Source organism: Gymnogyps californianus, chromosome 7 (assembly GCF_018139145.2).
Source record: "Gymnogyps californianus isolate 813 chromosome 7, ASM1813914v2, whole genome shotgun sequence".
In the NCBI taxonomy this organism is placed as follows: domain Eukaryota; kingdom Metazoa; phylum Chordata; class Aves; order Accipitriformes; family Cathartidae; genus Gymnogyps; species Gymnogyps californianus.
The window spans coordinates 36,648,502-36,669,322 of record NC_059477.1 but is presented as its reverse complement, the minus strand read 5'-3'; the positions used below and the strand labels follow the sequence as shown (position 1 = coordinate 36,669,322).

Sequence of the window (20,821 nt, the reverse complement as noted above, 5' to 3'; positions counted from 1 at the left end):
GGCGGCCCTCCCGCGCTCGCGGCTGGCTGAAGTGCCTCACGGGCGCTGCCGAGGAGACGCCCGCTGGGGTGGTTACCTCACGGCGGTGCGAAGCTGAGGGATGGGTTGCTCCCAGAGGCTCTCCGGCTCCGTCATGGGCAGCCGGAGAGGGTAAACAGAGTGCCTTACCGGCTGGGTCGCCGTGTGCCCGGGGCGTGACTGGTGCGGCAGCTTGTCAGCGTTAGGCCGGTTGTGCCGGGTACCTGCAAACGTATGAGTAATACGCCCCTTTTCAGTCAGCCGGGAGCTGAGGTGTCCCCCAGGCCTGGTGTTCCCGGTCCAGCCTAAAACAAAGCAGGCTGCGGCTCCCCCCTCTCGCTTGTGCAACCCTGCAGCCGTGTCCCGGGCGACGAGTCCTAGTCCTTCTGGCATCCAGCAAACGAGTTCCCTTCAAAGCCCTTTCAACTCAGCCTGAGCCCGGCTATACCTCTTTTATCCTTTCTTCCCCCTTAGCACAGTCTGCTACTTTAAAAAAAAAAAAAAAAAGTATCCTTGAAGTCTGCTGTTTAAGGCTGCTGTTTAAGGGGATAAAAAACATTCATGACTAACGAGGAGTGTTTAGGTGAGGGGACTGAATGCAAAGTTAAAATGACATAGAAATAGATAACATACTGAAAGCATAAACGGAGGTAAACGAGAGAGAAATATGCTTTGCTTTGGGTGCTGGGGGAACTGTCTTGTGATGAGAGATTAAAATGCTACCGTTTAGTTCAACTGTGTTTTGTTTTTATAGGTCACTACTGCTCTTTGCATTAAACTCCTCCGAGCAAAATGCCCCCCCCCGGGGGGGGGGGGGGAGTTGCCTCGGCAACATCGTGTAAACTCAACAGCCTCGTGTAGCAGGAGCTGCCTGGAGGATTTGCCTGCAGAAGAGCCTGCCTCAGTAGTAAGTACTACGTCCTCCGCAGTCAGAAAAACATGCCGAAAATAAAATCAAAGTATATGTAATTAGTGTTTGAATTCCTTGCTGTCCAGTAAAGGAAGATAGCTGTGAGCTAAAAATGCTCTGTAACTTCTCTTTGGGTTGCTGTGCCTCTTTCACAGTTCACGACTAAAGCACCAGGTAAGATGTTGTTTATGTCTTTTAATAGAACCTTTTCAGTTATTATTTTGAAGGATTTTTTGTGTATCCAAAAAAAATGCAAAGTTTGGAGAAGTTCACCACCTAATATGACTCTCAACAGACTAATATAATGGGATAAATATTTAAATGGATTATCTGGTGTTTAGCATAAGAATGAGAAATCAAGAGTGCTGACTTGCTATAGCTACTTTTGCACAGTTCATTGGATGACCTTGGTCATCAGCTACAGGTCATTCAATTTTTCTCTATCTGTTTCCTCTTCTGTAAACTAAGAATGACAGTACTGTCTGATGTGTGGCTGTTACATAGTTATAAAATAACACACATTCCTCAGATAAAAAGTGTCATATAAAATTGTTATAAAAAATTAATTTAATCTAGGATAAATGCATGAGTCTCTTGGGAAGGCTGCTGCAGGCTTCCAAGTAATTGTATTTTTTGCTGATAGAATCAGTAACAAAAGCCTAATTCTTTTCCTGACTAGCAGTATTGAGTGGCAAAATGCTACTGAATCCAACAAAAGCCACATAGGCCCTTCATTTCCACTGACCGCTAGTGACTTTGAAATGGAACGATTCCTTATGGACAGACAGCTACATTGATTGTTACTTTCCATCTGTTGCATACACCTTACCATTGGTAGTACTTTGATATTAGGTGGTTTTTCCTCATACGTTAGTAGTACTACTGAGAGCCCTGAGCTCAGCTGCAAAGGAAAAAAATAGGTATTTATGAATAAATTAAGAACAGGAATTTATGAGGGAACTCCAAAAAAAAAAAAAAAAAAAAAAGAAAAAAACATTGCCGGGGTAGTACCCAAGATTGCTCTCAGGAACAACTTGTAATAAAATTTATAATGAATGTTGAAAATGTTATGTACTACTAGGTGTGGAAGATGTATAAAACAGTATTTTATTCAGTTGAGTGATGTAAGGACAAGCAATGAAGTAAAAATATGCATGTGAGGAAAAGAGCAGAGAGAAAATTAAATTTTGTGAAGAAATTAGCAACATAAGAGCCACTAGGTGCCCTAATTTTCATAGTTCTACCTATCTATGGATTTAATAAACATAAACATAATTTTCTAAAAAACATACCTTTCTTTTAGCCTGCCATACAAATTAAGTTCTAAAACAGCTTAATTTGGTAGCATGTATATGGTGGTTATGCAATATTTTTGTGTCAGGGGAGAATGTATTGCAGCAAATTAAACTGAAGATGCAAATGCAAGCAAATGGAAACATTTTTGTGAAAGATAATTGTTTTAAATGGACATAACATGTATTTCTTACACGGTTAAATAGGAGAAATCACTGCCACATTATATCAATTATGTCAGTACAACAGAACATTTCACGTAATCCAGAAAGGAGTAAGATATTTATGCTGTGTAAAAAGTTAGACCTTGTTCAATAATACTAGCAGGAACATACATATGTAAAAGATATAAATTGTCATATTACATACTTCTTGATTAGCTAGTGGGAAAAAAATTACTTATAGGCATATTATTACCTAATTTTCCGTTACGGACTTTATACTGTTCCTTTCTAGCACGCAGAGTTATCCAATGTAAGAATTTGACACTGTTATTCATATATGTTTAAATGTATATTCATATTCATTCATGTACATTCATACACATAAGGTATCTGACAATATCTTATTTATTTTATATACAATATCTTATGTATTTTATGGTTTTTTAAAACTATAAGTTATTTATTAAATAATAAAGACATTGGGAATCATTTTAATACAGATATTAGCTAATATTCATGATTGTGTTTTCTTTTATTCATTTCAATTCAGTCTTTAATTACATTATGTGTTCTTGTCACTTGAGAAACAGAAGTTCACTATGTTTTTCAGAAAGGGCCCCAAATCCATCAAAACTATTAATTGAGATTAATTTTAATTTAAGAATTAGCTGTCTAGAATTTCAAATCTTCAAATCCTTTGACTTCACCCTCTCATGTTTCTTCTTTAAGAGTCTGCAATTTGTGATTGTTCTGTGTTGTTTATGCTACTATCATCTTACGGTATTGTTAATCTTTGAGTTTAATCTTTGAGTTTAATCTTAGAAAAGAGGGTTGATGGTTTTGTAATCGTGAAACAGCTCACAGTACACTTACTCACCATATTCAGGAATAGTGTTAACTGTAAACAGGATCAATATTGCCCACACGTAGCTATATTAACCAGGAGGGTGACAGCTCCCTCCTTTCCCACAGCTATTGCCCATTAGTTGTGGGAAAAGTTCATTACAATCTTCTAATTAAGGGTAAAGCCGAATAAAAGCATCCTTGTCTGGAAAAACCAATGTTTGGGGACAGCTTGTTCCCACTGTGGGAATTCAGTAATGCCTTAGAGATGATACCGCATGGGGGTGATAGTCACATGAAACAACATTAAAACTTAAAATCACAATGGTGGCATTTCCAATTGAAAGTGTGGGGAGGTGGTTAATCTATTTTGATCTTTTCAGTGTTTTTCAACAACTATATCAGCTTTAATTTTTTTACCAAAAGATACCGTTTTCTTCAGAAAGAAATACCATTTAGATCAGCTACAGTTAGGAATACAGATACAGTAGACAGTTTTAAATGAGCAGTATAATTAACTCAAAATACATACTGTGGTTTAGTTCTGAAAACAATCTCAAAAATAAGTATGCCCCACTGAATTAATATATTGAAAAACTTTACACATTTAGATAATTAGCATGTTTTCTTTCTATGTTAAAAAAGATTTATAGAGCTTAGATAGCTTTGTAAGATGATGCAAGCATCCATGCTAGGTGTGAGAAAAGAATCTATGTATTCTGCTTCAACGGTATATGCTTTAAGATCTGAACTGTTGTGAAATCTTGGTCCCAATGAAGTCAGTAACAGGGCTATCAGATGTCTGAATTTCCCCAAGCATGTTCTTTTCTGCAAGAAGTGTAGTATTAAATTCCACTGCAACTAAGCTACTTTCATACAACCCACCTTGTAGACTATGACTTTGCTGTCCGTTTGGACAAGCACCTAGCTGTCTACTCTTACTTCTGCATACAATTGTTAACATAATGTATAGAAAATAAATGTAGAGAGAGAGAAAATACGTGCTGTTTTAATCTCCTGAGATCAGCTTTTTCAAATGTTTATTGTCAGACTTTGCTATTGTGGGCTTGTAGATCTTATTATGTTAAACTGAAAATACAAGGCATGAGTACTCACCATGAACATTATTCTTACTTCTGTTTCTGCCTGAATTTAGAAATACTGTAAAAGCATAACTTCAATATGCAAGCGATTATTTATGGATGAGTTAATGTCTATATGGAAAACTGATCTCTAAAGATAACAAAGCGTTATTTGGGAATCCTGACGGAAATCTCTTTTAAGCCTCTCACTTAGGTGTAGAGAGCTCATATATCCTCATAGAAGGCCAGCAGTTTACGGTGCCAGGCTACAGATGGTACATGGATAGCTCTGTGGCTCATTTCCTTGAGCTACTGTTATGTCTCTCAACAACCAGGAATTAAAATATCAAATGTTTGTAATACTAATTTAATGTAAGCTTTAAGGTGTTTTGGTTTTATAAATTTAGTAGAATTTGAATAATATATTTTTCTAAACATACAGAGGTACTAAGATGCTCACAGAAAGGTACGTTCATGGTTAAGATACTATTTCTGACAATACAATAGTTTTAAGTGAGAAACAAAAGTTTACTACTAAGAAGTTAATAGGCTAACTCTGTCTCGGCTAGTGTCTCTTGGATATATCAAATTCAGTCAGATGCCTGGCATATGTCACAGAAATTCAATGGCAACAAAAAAGGCAATATAATAATAGATAGTTATTTTTTATAATGTGTTCAATTTTTAAGCACCTAAAAAAAATTACCTTTGTAAATATTCAGAGATAATACATTGCCATTCATGTATTTATGAGTTTATAATAGGTCTGAGATAAAGTGTGAAATTTATACCTTGTTGATGTCAATGAGATTTTTGTTAATGTTTTCAGTCAAATAAGTCTGGATGCACTGGCTATGTAGAGAAAAATGCCCAGCTAAGTTTTGCACATATGTTTAAAACTAGACTGTATTATGGGACAATTACTTCTCAAGATACTTAAAAATTATTAACAAAGTAAATTACGTACTTCTCTGAAATTTATGGAAAGATTCCAGTTGACTTCACGTTTCTTTGGAATAAGCTATCAAAGAGATTTGTTGAGGCTGCAGTGTACAAGATATTCTGTGCTCAGAAAGTTTTGGATGTTGAACCTCTTCTGCTGAGAGGTATTTTTGACCAAGCAGAGAAAGATATACATTTAATTCAGATTTAGTTTCTCAGTAATATGTTAAAAATGCAATTATCTCCCAAATGTAAAGTGTTGACTTTCTGGTCCAACAGTAAGGACAATATCAGCAAAATAATACTGACAGCTTTCATGTCTTACTCAACACAGCATATGTTGAGTTTTTAGCAATAAAAAAATCTATCTGGATTGTTCGGTTCTGTGTATTCGCAGGACAGGGCGTTGGATGTTAAGTTAAATTATAACATTTTTAATAATTTCAAGTACTTTTTAAGTGTTGCTTTTGTCTTACTTATGACTCTGAAATAATGAAATATAAAGTACTGCTTTGTACATGTGAATTGGAAATCAATTAACGAAACATTTTTTCAGGTTTCTGGACCTTAATACACCTAAGGACAGTATGTCTGACAACCAACAAAATAAGAGGAGAAGCAAAGAAGGTAGTCTAACCAAAGTTTATACGTATAAAGTGTAACATGTGGGATCTGAAGAAGAAAAAGGACAATGTTAACTTGAAATCTGGCTACCTGTCAAAACCAAGCAACCACAAAAAATTGGAAATCAAGCTCAGAGTTATTTTCCACCTTTGAAAAGCCCTGAGATTTGTTTTGGTTTTAATAGCTTTCCTATTTTCAAATGCTCTACTTTTGTAGAGTTTCTGTCAATATTTTTCTTACATTTCTGTTCTACTGAAATAGGAGCTGTGACTGGAATTTTTTTATATGTTCTTTGCTTCTATAGTACATTGAATTAATACACTTACCTAAATAACTAAAAATAATCCGGATTTATGCATTCGCATTTCCAAAAATTATAACAGGAAGTTAGTATAGGTATCTTATATAGTTAATATAGGTCAAAGGAAACATGCTTTTTTTTTTCTGATCATTACTTCCTGTGTTTCTTTATAATAATATTTTTATGTCCAAAAATAACTGCATTTGCATTGTGTTACTGGTCAGTGAATTATACTGCTTTTATGCAAATACTAATGTATTGTTGCAGTTTGTAGAAATGCGGCTGCTCTTCAGAATCCAGATAAGATAATGAAAGAAATGCATCAGTCATACAAAGCACTAGGAAAAAACAGGTAAGTAGTATTAATATTTAATTTGCAGTTGGGTATGCAAAAATGGAGACAAAGCGGGTAGTAGTCTATGAGTAAGAAAAGATTTCCTTAGTGCCAGATGTTATATACAGCTATGTATGTTGTGTAGTGTTTCTGTCTTCCCAACATCAGTCATTGGCCATTGCTCGAGGAAGGATTTTGCACTAGATGAACAAATTATTTGGTACAATATGAAAAACTATACGGTATATGGTTTTACGTCAGCATATGACTTACTAAAACCAGAAAATTATCTTGCATACAGCTTTAAGATTAACTTAGACTATATTTTTGTACCTTTTTTCAGTCACAATATTTATCTTTTTCCATATTTGGACTTTTCATTCTTCAGAAACCAGGTGGCAGAAATCTGAGGCTTGTCCGCATAGCCTCTATTCTTTCAGGCAGGCCACAGAAGATTTTATAAATAACAAAGGCACATCTGGTCTTCAGAATTCTTCTGACACCCTTTCCTGATGATTCATAAAAAATACATACTGGAAGCAATCGGTTTTTGTCAAGAAGGGGAGGGTGGACAGTATGTTTTTCCATTCCTGTTGTTGCTTGGTTTACATTGTTAGTCATTCATTCTCACTTGTAGTCAGTCTCTGGCGTTGTAATCGGATGCTTCCAGGGAGAGCCACAACTTCCCAGATGGATGAAGAAAGAAAACATACTTTGGCATTCTTGGATCTTACAAACTTCCTGTTCACATTATTCTCCAGTCATATGACTATTTGAACTGAGTAGGCTCCTTCCACTTATTTTCACACTGTATTTTGGTTTTTTGTTTTTGCCTTTTAGCCAAATAGCACGAACATCCAGACCGTGGCCAGATCAACAAGTGGCATGTTTTCCAAGTACAAATCAGTTAGCATTACCGATGAGACATCACACTTTACCTTTCTTCCTGAAGAAAGAGAACGTAGGGCGTGGCTTTGACTTCAGCTTTCTGCTACAGGCCTCAGGCCCAGAATCTAACATTTCAAAATCATTTGTGGATTTAGATGCTTTTCAGATAATAAAAGCACAAATACAACAAAGTAAGTTAAATTTTAAAAGTCACAACTTTTAAATAAAGTTATATATTGCTTCTCAAATTAGATGGCAAAGCGTTAGAAGTCCTTTTTCTTTAAACTTTAAGTTGTCTTTATGTCTGTTTGATTTCTTCACATAAAGTAGACTTCACCCATGTTGATGGTCTTCTTTAATTATATGTGTGTGTGTGTATTTGCAGAATGAAGGAGATAGAGAAGCAATGACAGACTTCACCATTCCTGTTACTCTGTATAATGAAACTGAAACTGAGCCCACAAAATGTAAAGTGTAATTCTCTGTAGCTGGAGTGGGGCCATGATGGCATCTCTTGCACTTTTTTCCCCATACTGGCAATATTAATTAGCCACATATTGAGGGTAGCAAACATCTGAAATTGAGGAGAAATATTTGCTTAAATTATTAGAGACAAAGTATTTTAAAATTATCATATTTTATAGTTTTCTATGGAAAATGGAATTGTAAAGTTCAGTATCACAATTAAATTTCAACTCACAACTTTTTTCTGCATAGCAGATTTAGAGCATAGTCCTGCAATCACACATCAGACAGATTCTTGGTCCCCAGAACCGTACAGTTTGAAATTAATTTATAAATTAAAATTGTAGTCTGTTTAAGAATATCAAATTAACATTTCATTTGTTTTGATTTTTAAAGGGTTAAATATAACAATGCTAAAAACCAGGAACAAGAGATCTGAGGTAAGATGGTATTATGTATAAAACTGAATGCCATTGAAAGTATATGCTTTCAAAACCTTAAAAATAGAAATACAGAAGAAGTGTAGGTAGTTTCTTCTGCTTAGTCTTCAGTTTTTTGGATGAACATGAAGTATTTTTACATATATTTTACATATATATATGTGTCAGCAAATCTTCAGATGTATATCAACAATTTGCCAGTGAAGTGTTACATCGGGGATTTTGGGGGGTACAGGGTTGGAAGTTCAAAAAGATATAAAACCTTATAAAATTGAAATATGTAAGTTAAAGTATGTGCATCCTGTATGTTAAACATGTTAGATGTCTAGTTTTGCCAAATTTAAAAAAACAATTTTCTTGATTTGAGTGGTAATTTAAAATTTAAGCCGAATTGAAGAACAGTCTTGATATTAGATGATTGCTGAAATTTATTGTGTTAGCAAATAAAAAATAAGGTCTAAGGATTAAACGTATTTGACATGAAATTTTGTGATAAGTGTAAATAGATTTCCTGACAAAACTTTTGTACTTACAAACAAGCTAGCAATTTTACATGTATCAGTGCCTCATACCACATGAGCCTTAAAAGTTACAAAAGATCAAATATACTGTATTTAGAAAAAAGAGAATTTGGTCTTTGTGGATATTAATTAATAGCCCTTTGTACAAAAGACTTGACTCATTGAATCAGCTATGTACTTTAGTGAACCCACTACAGAATACAACAGCATTTACAGGAAAAAAGTAAAGTATAGAAGTAATAGCAAGAGTTCTAACAGAAGATCATAAAAAGGGCTATGGAAAAAACATTTCAAATGGAGGGAAATATTTAAGAAAAATAAATTAGCTGACCTCAGTGTGATTTAATACAGCTTTATTTCATGTATTAGGCTCTGATGATTTCTACAGGCATATCATTTGGGATAAACTGAGCATTCATATCAATGCCATGCAGAGTAGACAAAGTCTTCAGAACTGTAAATTTCAAACCAGCACTCATTGCTTTTCCTGGCACATTCAAACCTCAGTTTGCCCTTGGAATGCAAACAAAAATTTCCTGCAGATTGCAAACTGATGTTGAATATAGACATGCAAATGAGGACTCAGAGCATATGACTGTGTGGTTATTTCTATTGCATTCATTTGCATAAAAATATACAGTATATTCAAGCTTATTTTTTCTCAATTTCCTATAAAGTAAAGAACAGAAATATTATTTTCAGAAAGACATAGTTAATAACTTACAAGATGATTTGTATGTGTGAACAAAGCTTATTATTTTTAAATTGTGGAGAATGACTTGTGCCTTATAGCAAAGGATCCCACTTTCTGTACTATGAAATACTTAGAAATAATTCTGGATGTGAGAAAATCCATGTATTTATTTCCTTAGTTTTTTGATATTACACTTCATATTAGGTTAAATATGGGAATATATAAAAGAATAATCCTTTTCTGATTTTTTTTTTCTTAGCCTACTTCATTCTTAGTGGTTAGATTTTACCTGTATCTGTTGTGTAGCACATTATTAATGTTTTTTATGGAAATTACAGTTTCATTTGCCACCAGTGACATTTCAGCCTGTAAGAACAATTCATCTTGCTCCTCTAGAGGATAATATTGTCATTGAAAGCACCAACATCAGAAATATTTTGAATATTATGAACTCTATTCCTCAGCCTATAAAACCAGTTACTAAGTTTTATCGTTATCAGTTAGCCAATCTATTAAAAAGGCACACTGAGAAGTCATCAGACCTGATTGTGGCTACTGTTTCTGATAAGTTCACTCCAGTGAAAGACCTGTACTACTTCAGCATGAATAACTATTATAAGTACCCTAGCAACAAGAAAGAAGAAATTCAAAGCAATTTAAAATGGAGGGAAGCTGATGTAGCTACCAATACTGAAAAGAATGACCAGATGAAGTACCAGTTTTCAGTGGCCTGTAAGAACGTAGATCTTATGACCCAAGCCAGTTTCTATGATGATAGTCATCCCTACTTGAGCTCCACTAATGCTCTGATAAACTGTGGAATATTTACAGCTCAGGCAACATTTACAATGTCAAGCAACAGAGATGCCTCGAGAGCTGCCAATAAGGAAAGAAGAGCAGAGAATTGCTCTAGAACTGGTCTAGAAGAAGGAAATGCTGCAGAGATGATACTGGATTATAGACCACATGAAGATGCTGAGGGTGAGAACTTTGTGCTTGACAATCATGATTTAGATTCTTCCTGTAAAAATGAAGTGATAGAGGCCTACCATGCCTTAGAAGATAATTCTGTAGCTGCAGTAATTCCCAGAGTAGAAGTGCAAGATCCTTCTGGAAAACAGACAGAAAATAATGTTTGTCTCTCTGAATTTGAAATGGAAAAAGAAGCAATGTCAGAAGCAACTTCAAAAGACGAAAGTGAGCTTGTACCTGTTGTTCATGTTACATTCTCTGAACAAGAACCAGCTAGGGAACCACACATTGCTAAACCTGCCACAAAAAAGAGGGTCATTCGTAGCCTGCCTCCTCATGTTACTCAGAGCTTCAACATTCTTGCTCGCAAAGAAAATGACAAAAGTAAAATAAAGATGAATAGAAATAAATATTCATCAAAATCTAAAATTAGTAGCAAGATAAAGATATCTGAAGACTTAATTGTTTCTGATGCGATTTCCACAAAATGTAATGCCAAGAGTCAGATCTTTCCGTCTTTGGAACTGCCGCACATAGAATCTGAGACTTCCCTGAAGCGCCAGAAAAAAAAACCTCAAGCAGACAAAGACAATTTTGCTCAGAGTGCTCAGAAACTTAAAAAGCAAAGTTTCTCCTGCAGTTGCAAAAGTTCAGTTATCTTAAAGAAACCTGTTACTCCACTTTCTCTACCACATGCACAGTCTGCTTCAGACTTTGTAGATCTGAAATACAGTGACATGTTCAAGAAAATAAATTCAAATGACAAAGGCCCAGGTATTTATGAAATGTTTGGAACTCCTGTCTATTCCCACATGCGCGAGCTTGAACAACATGAGAACAGATTTTGCAGAGATGTTTGTTCAGCTCCATCTGGGAGATGCACTGCTAGCACCTGCAGATCTACCTGCAGTAAAGGGAGAGAGAGCAGCCGAGTAAGAAATACTCAAAAAAGAACATATTCTAAGCCAAAAAAGACCATACCTGGCACTAAACAAAAGCAGAAAGGTTTAATTACAAAGGACGGAAGTACTGAGTTGAGTGACAGCAACACAGAGCAAGATAATGTAATAACTTCTGATGCAGATTTTCAAATAAACACTTCAAGAAGCATGACATTGTTTCATGAAGACACAAATCATCAGCTTACGTTTTTAGAAGAGCTTTCACAATCAACTAAGCAAAATAAATTTTTTTCAAATTCAAACTTATCAACTATTAAAGAAGTTTCTTTGGAGCAGTCTTTAGACAGTCAGGATATATCCAGCCATCAGAGAGCTGCTACCTGTAGCCAGAATCTTCTTCAGTTCAGTGATAAAGACTACAGAGAATGTGTTGCTCTAAGTAGCAGTCTGCTAACAACAGACCAGAACATTTGTGTGCCCCAGTGCAGGGTGGATATGGATGGCTGCAAAGGCCTGGAATCAGACCAGGCCTCCTTCAAGTCTATAAGTAAATGTGAAGCATTGCCCTTTTCAGATAGACTGGAGTGTCAATCCCCTACAAAAAAATTAAATCACAGTTGGGCACACACACCTCAGAACAGTGGTTTGGCAAATGAATTGACTCAGCCTTCAATGATTCAGACAAAAAATGTCACAAGCCCCAGTTTCCAGACAAGTCAAAACATTTTGTCCTGGGCAGATAATAAGGATGTGACTGATGAGTTGCTTTGTTGTCTGGCTGAAGAATTGCTAATGCTTGAAGAAAAAGACATCAACTCTTCAAGAACAAAAAATACAAGTTCTAAAATGCAAAATACACATACTAAAGAAGAAGAAAATATGATGAATGGAGATGGAGCAATAGTAAATAGTGCTCTAGAGAAGGTAAAAGTAATTTCTTGTAACTTGCTAGCTCCTTTGAGTGATACTTCAATGCAAGTTTGGATGAAAGATAGGAATATACGTGCTCATTAATGATCAAGTCTCTTTTCCTTGGGCCAGCTGCCCACAGATTTTTCCAGTGCTCAGTTGAGGATACCCACGTTAGAGGCTGCATGTCAGGACACAAGCCAGGTGGTACTAAGGCATGACAGGAATAGCTATCAAGGCTTGTGTGATGGGTCAAGATAGATTGAGAAATTGTAGTGAATAAAAAGGAGAGGTCATTTTAACTGAAGAGTATGTATAAAAAGGTGCTGGGGCAAGGCAAAAGCTCTTGAGATCTTGACACCTAAGGAATATAAAAAGACACTACAAATGGTTCTTGTATATCCAAAAGGGCAATTTCCTTGAATCTCTGAGTGCAACCAGATACTTTTCTAGGTATGAACTACAAGTATTGGCTTATCAGACAGACTTAGGCTGTTTAGTTAACGTTTAATGAAAAATTCAAGCTCGGAAGGCTTAGATTCTGGCCCCCAAGTTAGTTAAGAACCTTCACCTGCTAAGGTGCTTATCTACCAGTACTGCTTCTCCTTGGCACTGTTAGCTTTTTGTCTATTTAAATTACAAATTTATAAGGAAATTTCTTTCGCTGCATGTTGATACACTTCCTGATGCTTCTGCAGACACAGGTGCCAATTATACCTCCATTCTCACTTCTCCTAGGGAGATCCATGGCTAGATGGAGTAATGATTACCGTCTTTCTGAAGCAGTCTCTTCTTCCTGTGAAGTCATGTCCAAATTGTTTTCATCAGACTTGGGTTACATATGTTACCTAGAGCAAGGCGGTAGTCATATTCACCCTTCAGCTTAGCAAACTGTAGCTACGTGACAAAAAAAAAGTAGTAAGCAGATGTATATCCTGCTCTTTTAAGTGTTCCTTCTGTCTGTCTTCCTGTCAATGGAAAAAGATGTCATGCTATAATCTTCTGGTTATGCACTATTGTGATATGTACTCAAAAATATTTACGTAGTCTTACTTAGTATAGCAATTGTATTGATGAGCGGGGCAATGAGTATATATGTGTGTATATATATATAAAACTCTATAGAGAAGAGTCATGCCAGGTAAAAATTACCCCTTATAAAAAATGTAAGGACAATATGAAGCCTTTCTTTTCCTCCCTGCTTTCTCCCCACACTGACTGTCATCTTTCAAGCAGAGTTACAGTAAAGCCTTTTTGGCATCAAATGAAGAAAGTGACCTGCTAAACTTTGAGGAGTCTACTAAATTACCAGGAAGCAGTTCAACTAACAAAGATCCTATCATGTGGACAAGAGGTGAAGTCCTTGGAAAGGGAGCCTATGGCACGGTAAGTTAATGTCTGAATATGTTAGGAAATGCTCTGATCGTCTTTGAGTTACATCTTACCTTATAACTGGTCGTTGTCCTATTCAACAAATAACTTGAATATTTTGGATTATACAATGAGACATGAAACATGACGAACACAAAGATACTATTTAAAATAAGTAAATAGTTTTATTTCATGTTTCACTTTAATAAATGCTAGTTTCATTGTAGGTATACTGCGGTCTGACAAGCCAGGGACAATTAATAGCTGTAAAACAGGTTGTTTTGGATACATCAGATCAACTCACTACAGAAAAGGAGTATCAGAAGTTTCATGAGGAAGTTGATCTTTTGAAGACATTGAAGCACGTCAATATTGTAACTTATTTAGGAACTTGTCTGGAAGACAACATTTTAAGCATTTTCATGGAGTTTGTTCCTGGTGGCTCGATTTCTAGTATTATTAATCGTTTTGGTCCATTGCCAGAAATTGTCCTTTGTAAATATACAAAACAAATTCTACAAGGGGTTGCATATTTACATGACAATTGTGTGGTACATAGAGATATCAAAGGCAATAATGTTATGCTCATGCCAAATGGTATAGTAAAGCTAATTGACTTTGGCTGTGCCAGGCGTTTAGCTTGGGTAAGCCTCAGTGGCACACAGAGTGAGATGCTCAAGTCTGTGCATGGGACTCCATACTGGATGGCACCAGAAGTTATAAATGAATCTGGATATGGAAGAAAATCAGACATTTGGAGTGTTGGCTGCACCGTGTTTGAGATGGCAACAGGAAAACCGCCACTGGCTTCCATGGATAGGATAGCAGCCATGTTCTATATTGGGGCCCACAGAGGACTGATGCCTTCCCTACCTGATCGATTCTCCGGCACTGCAATGGATTTTGTGCATGCATGCTTAACCAGGTATGTAGATTTTTAACTGAAAAATGAAAGGAAAAATGCAGATAGTTTGTATCATAGAGATTGTTGATGGGACAGTAGGTTAACTCTTGTATGGTACATATGACTGTATTGTAAAGGCATAGGTTTTTCAACACTTCAGGAAAGCCTTTAAATAATAGTATGCATAAAAGAGCTTTACTGTCTATAATGGTATAAAAAAACCCCTCACAAATTATCTTTTTGTAGGCCTTATACTCATCGTTTACTTTCCCTCTAACAGTCGTGCAGAAACATGGCACCATTAAGTTTTAGACAAAAGGTTTGATAAATTTCTTTGATGTGCCTTGCTGTTCCAATATCACATTGGCTGAGTCTGGCCTATGTCAGGCAAGTTGTTTTGAGGACAATATGCTAAATGAAAGAGCTTTCACATAATTCTTATCTTCAGTAGAAAAATCTATTATCGCTGCCAGTCCAGGAAATACATACTTACTTGAAACATGAAGTTCTCTATATAAAAAACCCAGAACGCTAGCATTCACCCATTATAAGAATTATTTTTGTGGTGTTTTTTTTGTTTTAAATATCAGCTTTGTCCCGGATGTTTAAATGGACTATCAATTTCAAGAGCTAAGTTCCTGACCTCTGCGGGTAGTCTTTACAAAATTAATAGCAGCCTTTTGTATATCTCTAAAGACGAGATTTGAGCATTAGAGAGAAGCATGTTATTTAGTGGGTATGGCAGTGGTCTTCGAGGCAGGAAACCTGATTTCTAATCCCTGGATTAGAATTGTTATGGTATGGTTACGGTTCCTGTGGACCATATAACAATAACCAGAAAAACTGTGGACTGTATATAGAGACATCATATATACTTTGATTCAGAGAGAACAGTGTTTAAAAGGTAGAAGGAATTGTTAGGTAGAAGGAAACATACAGATATAAAGCATTTATGTTTTCAAATAAAGTATTTAACTTTTCAAAAGTCAGGATGCACCTGTGGTGGCAAGGTAGAAGGAAACATACAGATATAAAGCATTTACCTTCTCAAATAAAGTATTTACTTTTTCAAAAGTCAGGATGCACCTGTGGCGGCAAAGTTTTAATGTATGATCTCACCATGTCCTAAATATAAACGCCTCCCTTATCCCATCTTCCTCATTAGTTTATTATTTGAGAAATCAGTGTCCTTTACTCCTTCCCCTGGTTTTTTCTCCAAATTGAGGGTTGAAAAAGCCCAAAACCCTTGGGTCTAGCAAGCCAATATTGTAATTACAGCGTTGTAATTCCATATGGGCTCCTTAACATGCATGACATTGATTGGAGATGACAGAATAGCCTGGTTGACACAGGATCAAACAAATAATTGTCACCCTCCTTAAATACATTTTTGGTGCACCTGAAACAGCCACGTAAGCAGAATTATTCAAAGTTTTGCAAGGAATTTAGAGGAACAAAGAATGATTTCTGTAATAATAAAATATTTCAGTTTTATAATTCATAAATTCCAACAGTTTCTTCCCATAAATCCTGCCTTCCTTTCTACCAGCTTTATAAAAAAAACCTAAAAATGAGTAATGACTGGAGAAATGAGGGGAAAAAAAAAGCCTAAGTTTGCATTTAGATTTTATAAACAATTACATCACAGGCATGCGTATTCATTTTATGTACTGATTTTTCAAACCCTCAATGCAGAGATCAACATGAACGCCCTTCTGCTCTGCAGTTGCTGGACCATCCCTTTATGAAAGGAAGACAGTGAATTTTTCAAAACTCTTTCCAAATGAGTATACATTTTCCATGCAAAAAAATTCCACTTGTGAAAACAGATCAGAAGAAACGGGACTTAAAAGTGACAGCAGAAATTACTAGAGAGCAATTGTGTGCAAGGAGTCTATTATGAAACAGCAGTATGATTAAAGTAACATTTTTTGCGATGTCTGTGCTCATTGGAGTGAGCTTCACTGTGAACGCAGGGCCACGTTTTGTTGTATTTGGAGAGGCTTTAAGAGAAAAAAACACACACCACCATCACCGGTACGTGACAGGCAAGGTAAGTTGGAATGCCAATTTGTCTGTAAAAACCTATGGAACGTATGCTGTTGGCAGAAAGCATTGCAGATGCTGAAAGCTCTGTGAAAGCTCTGCAGGAAGCTCTACTCAAACTTGTAGATGAGTCACTAAGTGTGGCTGTGATGATCCCATAGGAACCCCAAACCATATAACTATATTGGCATAAAACGTACTGAAGCTTTTATTTAGCTAGATGGGCCCTTTAATTTTTAGCTGGTGAAAAAAAAAACCCTAGTTTTTGCATACGTGTATCAGTCCTTTGTTACTGAGGTACCGTATCACTAAGAGATACTGTAGTGATAACGACAAGAGATACCCAGGTGTACACATGTGCATCTTTTTTAAGCTTACATCAAGATCATTTCCTAATCTGGCTAGAATTACGAATCTAAACTTTGTGACTGTTTTTTCTCAATGAGGTAGTGCATTTTATGGACAGTTTCAGGTCACAGAATGGTTGAGGTTGGAAGGGCCCTCTGGAGATGCTCTAGTCCAATCCCACTGCTCGGAGCAGGGTTGACTGAAGCAGGTTGCTCAGGCCCTTGTCCTGTTGGCTTTGAATGTCACCAGGGATGGAGACTCCACAGCCTCTCTAAGCAACATGTTCCAGTCTTCAACCACCCTCATAGTAAAAATGTTTTTATGTTTGAACAGACTGTCTTGTATGTCAAGTTGTGCCCATTGCCTCTTGTCCTGTTACTGATAACACTGAAGAGTCTGGCTTTGTCTTCCTTACTGCCCCCATCAGGTATTGATACACACCGATACAATTCCCCCTGAACCTACTCTGCCATCACGGAGTGGCATATTTTCTGTGTTCAGAGTGATGTGTTGTAATTCTCACCCTTCTGTTTGCTGTTACAGAGCAGCAAAAGCATAGGAGCATTACCTTGCTCTGGTTTGCAAAGGCTGTAAAATGCTGTTTGAATCACTAGACAGTCTACTGCTATTTTTCAATATCCTTAATCTGAAATAGAACAGCAAATTCGATTCTGAAACTTGAACTGTTTTGAGAAACACTTGAGTGAGCACTATGTAATTAGATGACATGTAAGTCTCCATCTGCACTGCGAAAATAATTTTTACAGTTAGTATAACTAGCTACCACTAACTGCACAAAATTAAATAAAATTTGAAGAACATTATTATATATTAATAAAACAAAAAAGTCAGGTATTAGTATTTAGATTGTCCTCTTTCTGATAAGGCTTCTTCCAGAGTATTTTTCACATTTAAAATTTCAGGGGAATGAGACACGGTAGAAACCAAAAATTGGTTTCGCCGCATCAAAATGCGGTGAACCTTATGCCTTTGTGAGCACCTAGGCTCCAGGAAGAGATGCCGTAAAAGCCCTACAACTGTTAAGGGCTGAGCTCTCAAGAATTCAAGACCCTGACTTTAGTGCCAGCAGTAACATGAAAATTAGTGTTTTACAAGAGGGAAAGAAGGAAGTTCTAAGTTTTATATAAAATCAACTTTCCCCAGAGCGCTAAATGTTTTAGTTACTTAAATGGCTTTCAAACTTTATTTTATTCCAGTAGCCTGACTTCAGAGAGTTGGTCTAAACTTTATAAAAGCAAAGAGAAATCAGTACTTCTGGCAAAATTCTTTATTAATAGTTTCTGTAGGTATAATGTCACATAACAATGACAGAACATTATGCCAGTATAAGAGAACTCCTAACATCACAGGCATCTTCAAAGTTCAAACAGTTAACAGTTCCATTTTGAGGAATACCGGTTGGTCCTCATCATAACAAAAATCCATGGCAACTTCACGTTAAAGAATCTTCATGTGAGTATCTTCACGTTAAAGTACCTTGCAGAATAAAGGTAGGAGCCCTGGCATATGAACTCAAGTGGCATGTACATAATTCCATGATGTATATTAATTCTTCTCAGATTAAGGTAATGTCTCCAACAAAGCTGCAAAGTAAATATGAGTTTTTATTTAGCATGAAATGAAACTGGGCTGACAGTCATAAGCAGGGAAAGAATGGGCATGCTCTAGGATATACAGTTAATTTAAAAATGTCAGAATTACAACCCCCCCCTCCTTATGCACGTGCCATAAGCAAAACTAACATCTTTTGTTAAAGTCAGAGTTGTCCAATATTAAGGTTATTAGTTATTTGCAATTTAAATGTAATGTTTAATCCAGCTAATTACACTAAAATTAGTCTCCAACTTAAGGGTTTGTGAAACCTTAACCTGAGTTTTTAATCAAAATGTGAAAGCACATTTTTGCTTTTGTTTAACCAGACTTAAAGAATGAGGTGATGATTGTTTAAGGCCAGCACTTGCAACAAAGGTATTTCAGCTTTATCATGCTGGAGAACAGGGGAGATGTGACTGCATCCCAGCCCTGGGCTTAGCACAGCTAAAGCAAGAAGTACATGGGTTTAGGGTGCCTCGGGTCGCTTGGCTGAGTCCAGTCTCGTGGCACATTCTATAAACAAGTCTGACTTTGCATATTTCTTACTTGATGAGATCATAGGCTTTCACATCAAAATCCAGGTAATTCAGATACCTGTAATAAGGTATCATCTAACGTAATAAGGGGAAAGGGTGAGAAACCTTAAAAACCTTCTTGAAAACCTTTATTTTCAATGATAAGTGACTCTGAGGAGGGTCACACTTGCTTAATTATTTGTAGTATTTGAGCAGGGCAAGCCTTACTGTTTTAAAAAGAGTACATTTCTAAAACCAGTGAAGAACCTGTTACAAAGTATGCAGGCTGCCAAGTAGTAGGTATGACCACTTTGCTGTGATGCCAAGTTTCCTCAAGATTTCGAGCTTAAATTTGAGAACCTATAAATACACTGTCCTTTTATCATTGCAGGGGATACCTAGTATTTCTTTTACGCAACAATATTTAAAGCTCTGAGCTATTGCTCCAGTCTCGGGAAAAGGAGGGTTCTTGGGCATGCCAACCCAGCTATTTTACACTGGTCTTGAAACTACAAACAGCAATACGACGTAAAAAGTTGCATCTCAAAATACATGCATCAACCTTTCTTCTCAAGGAAGCAGACATTGAGCCCAGAAAACCCACAGTCTTTTGAGATTGTTTGGGTTCAAAATTAGTGCTTTTTCACAAAGTTCAGCAGGAACTGATGCCATTTTCTACAGCCCTCCTATCAAAACTCTGGTTCTTGCACGTAAGTAAAAAAGAACAAGAATTCTCCTGAGGAAGGGCTTCTAGTACACACAGCAGACTGCCTTTTCTCCCTTACTTTCCACGGGGACCCACACCATGAGAGAGCTTCAGAAAGTGAATTTTACAGGTGTTGTCAAAGAACACAATCTCTGAATTACAGCAGGAAAACTGGTGTCATTGTAAGTGCAGGAACATAGAGGACTCAAACCCAAGTACTGAAATTTGTAAGGTTAACCATTTGATTTGGGTTTGCTATATCCACCTCAGGAGAAGCCAGAGAAACAGTCATGCCCAGTATCAATGAGAGAGAACACTCCTGGCATTAATTATATATATGTTTTAAAGGTGTAAGGAGTTAAGCATTTCAGAGAAAGGAAGAATTAATTACCTAGATCAGTTTGGCATAACTTCCAAGTCTTTTAAGACATTTCTTTTTAGAACTGATTATGGGAATGTGCATTTACATCCCAACTAAAGAAAGCAAACAAAGTGTTTGCTCTGTCCCCTCCACTGCAAAACAAGGATTGGGAACCTTTCTCCCTAAGGTCTTGCAAAGATCCTTGGTATGCTCTTGTCACCCACCCCCTCACCCCTTCCCCCCCGCTCCCCACTGCTAAAAGAAAGGAAAAAAAAAAAAAAAATCAAGCAGGGCCAGCCACTATACAATAAAATTAGAGGGTACAGGCTCTCGGCCCCAGGGTAGAGTGAGGAAACAGCTGAAGATGACACAAAATGTCTAGAATTTGCAAAGGAAACAAATTAGACTCCAGACTTTCAAGCATTTCGCTATTTGATTGATTTGATGAAAAACAGCAACGTTTTGCCAATAACTGAAAGGGGATCTTCTTTGTGTTTAACAAATGAAGTTGGAAAATTAAACATAGGAAAATGGGATAATTTCTGCACAATAGAGGTGAGGTAGGGAATTTTATTGAAAATACTTTTTTTTTTTTTACAAGTTCTTAGAAATAAAGTTGTTTTTTCTAATCTCACACAAACGGCTGTACCTCAA

The 20,821-nt window shown here is 36.5% G+C and overlaps 1 protein-coding gene across 1 annotated transcript; it reads left to right on the top strand.

Moving 5' to 3' along the window:
* The first annotated feature begins 904 nt into the window (after positions 1-904).
* On the top strand, positions 905-16,482 carry MAP3K19 (mitogen-activated protein kinase kinase kinase 19). Its single transcript, XM_050900239.1, has 9 exons — positions 905-925; positions 5,809-5,879; positions 6,445-6,529; positions 7,352-7,590; positions 8,261-8,304; positions 9,858-12,317; positions 13,539-13,688; positions 13,901-14,598; positions 16,273-16,482. Exons 2-9 carry the CDS (start codon positions 5,840-5,842, stop codon positions 16,337-16,339), a joined length of 3,783 nt encoding a protein of 1,260 aa, XP_050756196.1. The 5' UTR covers positions 905-925; positions 5,809-5,839; the 3' UTR covers positions 16,340-16,482.
* Positions 16,483-20,821: the final 4,339 nt, after the last annotated feature.

Coding starts and splice junctions, on each gene's coding strand:
- MAP3K19 (XM_050900239.1), top strand. CDS start 5,840: ATGTCTGACAACCAACAAAATAAGAGGAGAAGCAAAGAAG. Junction 5,880..6,444: donor TAAGAGGAGAAGCAAAGAAG/GTAGTCTAACCA, acceptor GTATTGTTGCAG/TTTGTAGAAATGCGGCTGCT. Junction 14,599..16,272: donor GTGCATGCATGCTTAACCAG/GTATGTAGATTT, acceptor CCCTCAATGCAG/AGATCAACATGAACGCCCTT.